Source organism: Corylus avellana, chromosome ca6 (assembly GCF_901000735.1).
Source record: "Corylus avellana chromosome ca6, CavTom2PMs-1.0".
NCBI lineage: Eukaryota > Viridiplantae > Streptophyta > Magnoliopsida > Fagales > Betulaceae > Corylus > Corylus avellana.
In genome coordinates, this window is record NC_081546.1 from 22,931,026 (window position 1) to 22,936,142 (window position 5,117).

The 5,117-nt window shown below is 39.4% G+C and overlaps 1 protein-coding gene across 1 annotated transcript; it reads right to left on the reverse strand.

The window, feature by feature from the left end:
* Positions 1 to 972: 972 nt before the first annotated feature.
* LOC132185397 (tubulin beta-1 chain-like) lies at positions 973 to 4,838 on the reverse strand. Its single transcript, XM_059599175.1, has 3 exons — positions 4,583 to 4,838; positions 2,480 to 2,749; positions 973 to 1,728 (listed from the first exon to the last, which is right to left on the reverse strand). The coding sequence occupies exons 1-3, from the start codon at positions 4,836 to 4,838 to the stop codon at positions 1,055 to 1,057; spliced, it is 1,200 nt and encodes a 399-aa protein (XP_059455158.1). The 3' UTR covers positions 973 to 1,054.
* Positions 4,839 to 5,117: the final 279 nt, after the last annotated feature.

Below are 5,117 nucleotides of genomic sequence, written 5' to 3' on the forward strand. Positions count from 1 at the left end.
TTCCAATACCATTAAGTCAGTATATTACAACTCGGCTATCGATTCAATATCTTCTCCTGCATCAATATGACCTTTGGTCATATGCAAAGACACACAAGAAATAGCGTCTCGATATCTCCAACAACTCTCTTTTATGCAATTTTCATTCTAAGGGTGTTTTAGTTTACTTTAGAAAGGCTAATTCTAGAGTGACTATAGGGCTTCATTGTGTCTTGGGTACCATTTTTTCAAAAATCCTTTAGCACTTTAGAAAATGGACAAAATAAGTTCTGCAGATATACATCGTCGTTGCAACTGAGCCTTCAACTCTAAACTTCCATAGATATACTCTTTGTGATACACATATTTGATATATAGTAGAACTATAGTCTATAAAGAGAAAAAAATAATTATTTTGGCATTACATTTTAATTCGGCCCCTCCATAGAAGAATTTGTAGCTTGACAATTGCATCCTTATAGTTTATAATTTATCTTCAATAGATTTGATCAATTTCACTTCTTCTGAAATTTACTTAATACAACTTTTTTTTTTGAAAGTCTTCCAATTAATGATGTATATTTTAAAGAAAAAAAAAAAAAAAAAAAACTCTTCTTAATATGCTGTTAGATGAGCAAACAAATGAACAATGGTAGTTTTCATTTCCCAAAAAAATAAATAAGTTCAAATTTTAAGAAGTTAAATTTATGTTTAATAGTAATATTCGGAAGTTTTCATTTTTAAGAACTATCATCTATTTTGGGATAGGATTAAGGACTTAATATTGTATTTAATTTGATAATATTGAGCAATAACATGAAAGCCATAAAATTTAATGTAAGCAAATTCTCCATTGAGGCTCGATTATGCCCTGATATTGTACTCACCATCTCTTGACACAATACACAAAGTTTTGCCTTAATTAATATTTCATATATATTCTTTTTCTTGATCATTATACTTGAAAAAAACAGCCTAATTAAAGGAGCAAATTAAGCCACGGAACACAAAATCTTGATGGAATAGTTGGGGGACTAAAACCTTATTGATTAAAGAAGAAGCTACGGGAACACCTTCATTTGTCATCAGTGCCATCATCATCTTCATAATCGCCATCTTCATCGGCAGTTGCATCCTGGTACTGCTGATACTCGGCGACGAGATCATTCATGTTACTTTCCGCTTCAGTAAACTCCATCTCATCCATTCCTTCTCCAGTATACCAGTGCAAGAAGGCCTTTCTCCTAAACATGGCGGTGAACTGCTCGCTCACTCTCCTAAACATCTCTTGTATCGACGTCGAATTCCCAATGAATGTCGAAGCCATTGGAAGCCCTTTTGGCGGGATGTCGCAGACACTAGACTTGACATTGTTGGGGATCCATTCCACAAAGTAGGAGGAATTCTTGTTCTGCACATTCATCACTTGCTCGTCAACTTCTTTGGTGCTCATTTTGCCTCGGAACAAGGCTGATGCTGTGAGGTATCGGCCATGCCTTGGATCAGCTGCGCACATCATGTTCTTGGCATCCCACATTTGCTGGGTGAGTTCCGGGACAGTGAGTGCTTGGTACTGCTGTGATCCTTGCGATGTTAGAGGAGCAAACCCCACCATGAAGAAGTGAAGGCGTGGGAAGGGGATCAAATTCACTGCTAGCTTCCTAAGGTCTGAGTTCAATTGACCCGGGAATCGTAGACAGCAAGTTACTCCACTCATTGTTGCCGAAATTAGATGATTCAAGTCCCCAACTAACATCAAATAAAGATTAGTCTTACTAGGTCATGATGTTCATTTGTCAATAAGAAAGCTCATATAATAATGAAGTAGAGTTAATGCATTTAGTAGACTGCTTTACAACTGCGATGACCTTCCAATAAAATTAATCTTTTTCAATTTTCAGTAATGATCCAGAGACTAATTTTCACTATCATAACATTAACAGTTATATAATAATTAGGAATGCTTTTGTTTATAGAAAACTCCTGAAATAGCTTTTCAAAAAAAAAAAAAAAATCCATTTTTCAAGCTTCTCCCGTAATACAATTTTGGGCTTTTTAGAGCAACACAATGCTTTTTAAGTTTTTTATGAAACCGGCATTTTTTTTTTTTTTTGCTTGAAAGAGTTTTTTAAGTATTAAAAGCACTTTTAAGCTCACTAATTTTCACTCTCTAAATAGCATTACTTAGGGCCTATTTGGGTGTGCATTAAACACTCAAAAAGTTCATTTAAAGAAAAAAGTAACCATTTGTTAAAAGAAAATTGAAAGCGCTTTTAAGGGTTTAAAAAGCCTAAAAATGGCCAAAAATGCACTTTTGGTTGCCAAAAAACGTTTTTTTGACTTAAAAACTATATTTCTCAAACGCAATCTATATATATATATAACTATAACAAAAAAGAAAGAAAGAAAAAAAGTTACTCGTATGGCAACTTTTGGATTCTGCGTGCATAACATCATTAACAAGTAACTATTTATAGAAGAAACAAATTGGTTGACTTACAGCTCGGGGTGGTGAGCTTAAGAATCCTGAGGCAGATATCGTAGAGTGCTTCATTGTCAAGAACCATACATTCATCAGCATTCTCTACGAGTTGATGAACAGAAAGCGTGCAATTGTAAGGCTCCACAACAGTGTCGGACACCTTAGGAGATGGGAAGACAGAAAATGTGAGCATCATTCTATCCGGGTACTCTTCTCTAATCTTTGAAATTAGCAGAGTTCCCATTCCTGATCCAGTTCCACCTCCTAGCGAATGGCAGAATTGAAATCCTGCATGCAATATTACCAAAAAAAAAATTAGAGTCATGGGGTTTCTATTTGAAGAAAGAATGGTTTCCACCAAGTGAAGATTTTGTGAAGACTAACCATATTGAGTAACAAAAACTGACTTTCTTTTCGAAACATCTTTAAGAAGAAAAATCACTGGCTAGCAAATCTTTGGACCAGAAAACCATCAACATATATATATATTGTTAAATATATTGGATAATATATTAGAAGCGGAAGAAAGAGAGAGAAGAGAGAGAGAGCGAAAGCACACAATGGACTACATTGTATTGACTCTGATAATAATAATGAATACAGAGGCCTCTATTTATAGAGAGGCAAGTAACCTAATAGATTAAGGAAAGGTAAACCTAGTAGAATAAGGAAAGGTAAACCTAGTAGAATAAGAAAAGGTAAACCTAGTAGACTAATAATACCTAAAGAAGTAAATAACAAGTAATATTCTTAACATCCCCCCTCAAACTCAATGTGTAAACTTGAGTTTGGATAAAAGAAAAGGGAAAGAAAAAGGAATTCGCCGAAAAAGCTGCTTGTGCCAAAACAATTGCCGAAGTAACGCCATAAAAGTTGTTAGAGACCGGTGGATTCTGTCTGAATTTGAGCAATGCATTTAAGCTGGAGCTTGGTTCACTTAGTTGTAATTTGACTTGAAAACCATATACTAGTAATGAAGTAGCACACCTGGTCGGCTGAGAAAAGTAGGTTCAGTTAAAAGGGGCTTGTTTGGCCCGTAACCCTTGGACTGTCTTGCCTGATCGGGTGAGCTAAAGTCTGACCCAAAAATTCTAGCTAGTAAATCGTCTCGCCTGGTCGGCTGAGATAAGTAGGGCCGGTTGAAAAGGCTAATCATGTCTGAAACCCTTGGACCGTCTCGCCTAGTCGGCTGAGATAAGTAGGCCCGATTGAAGAGGCTAATCATGTCTGAAACCCTTGGACCGTCTCGCCTTGTCAACTGAACTAAAGTCTGACTAGTAGACCGTCTCGCCTGGTCGGCTGAGATAAGCAGGGCCGGTTGAATAGGCTAATCATGCCTGAAACCCTTGGACCGTCTCGCCTTGTCGGCTAAACTAAAGTCTGGCCCATCTAACTAGTAGACCGTCTCGCTTAGCCGGCTGAGCTAAGTAGGGAGAAAAATGGCCGGTTGAAGAGGCAAATCAGTGACCGGTGATGGCGGCATTTGACAAGGCATAAGTGGGCCGGTTGAAAGGGGCTTCTTTGGCCCGAAAACCCATGGACCTAAGGAAAGATTGGTCTGACCCGAGAGTGCCATCCGCAAGAAGAATGAACCGGATTTAATTGCGCCAAAGAACAGGCTATAAAACCGAATTGAACAAGCATAACCCAACTTGAACCGCATAAAACAAACGCCTAAATTTGAAGAAGAGTCTTGTTTTCTGCCATATAGAGATGCCAAAAGCAAAATAGACCACAAATTTGAAATCAGGACGAAAAATTGAGTAGGAAACACCTAGTCAACTTTTTTCAGTGGTCAAAGTCAAAGTCAACGGTCAACGATTGAAAAGTCAACGCTGACGTGGCACTAATGACGTGGTAATGTCTGACTTGATACTAATGACGTGGCACACAGGCTGACGTGGCACTGATGGCTGCGTGCTATGATGACGTGGCAATAGGGCTGACGTGGCTATGATGACGTGGCAATTAGGGCTGACGTGGCAAGGATGGCGTGTGGCACGTGGGTGCGACGGCGCGTGTACCGGAGGAGGCGTGCCCTGGCGCGTGGATCTGACGCGCGGAACTTCTGGGGGCGCGTGCAGCGTCGTATGGAGGATATGAGACTTGTTTTGGAATCACCGAGATGAAAGCTATCGATCGGTGGCCTTGGAGAAGTGATCGGACCACCGTGGCGGCTGGTGGCGGAAGGGCAGTGGCGGAATTGCCAAAAATTTGGGCGGCGCGTGAGGGCGCGTGGAAGCTCCGATGGGGCTGTGTGCGGCGGCTCTGGGACGGTTGTCTTCCGGGTTTTCAAGTGGTATAGTGATACACTGAAAGCCTCGAGGAGAAGATAGAGAACCGTGAGGAGCAGAGAGAATGATTCGCCGGATAACATTGGCGGCGCCGGAAAACGTCAAAGACGTTTATTGGAGGCCACAGAAAGGTGGCTCTGATACCATGTTAAATATATTGGATAATATATTAGAAGCGGAAGAAAGAGAGAGAAGAGAGAGAGAGCGAAAGCATACAATGGACTACATTGTATTGACTCTAATTAATAATAATGAATACAGAGACCTCTATTTATAGAGAGGCAAGTAACCTAATAGATTAAGGAAAGGTAAACCTAGTAGAATAAGGAAAGGTAAACCTAGTAGAATAAGAAAAGGTAAAC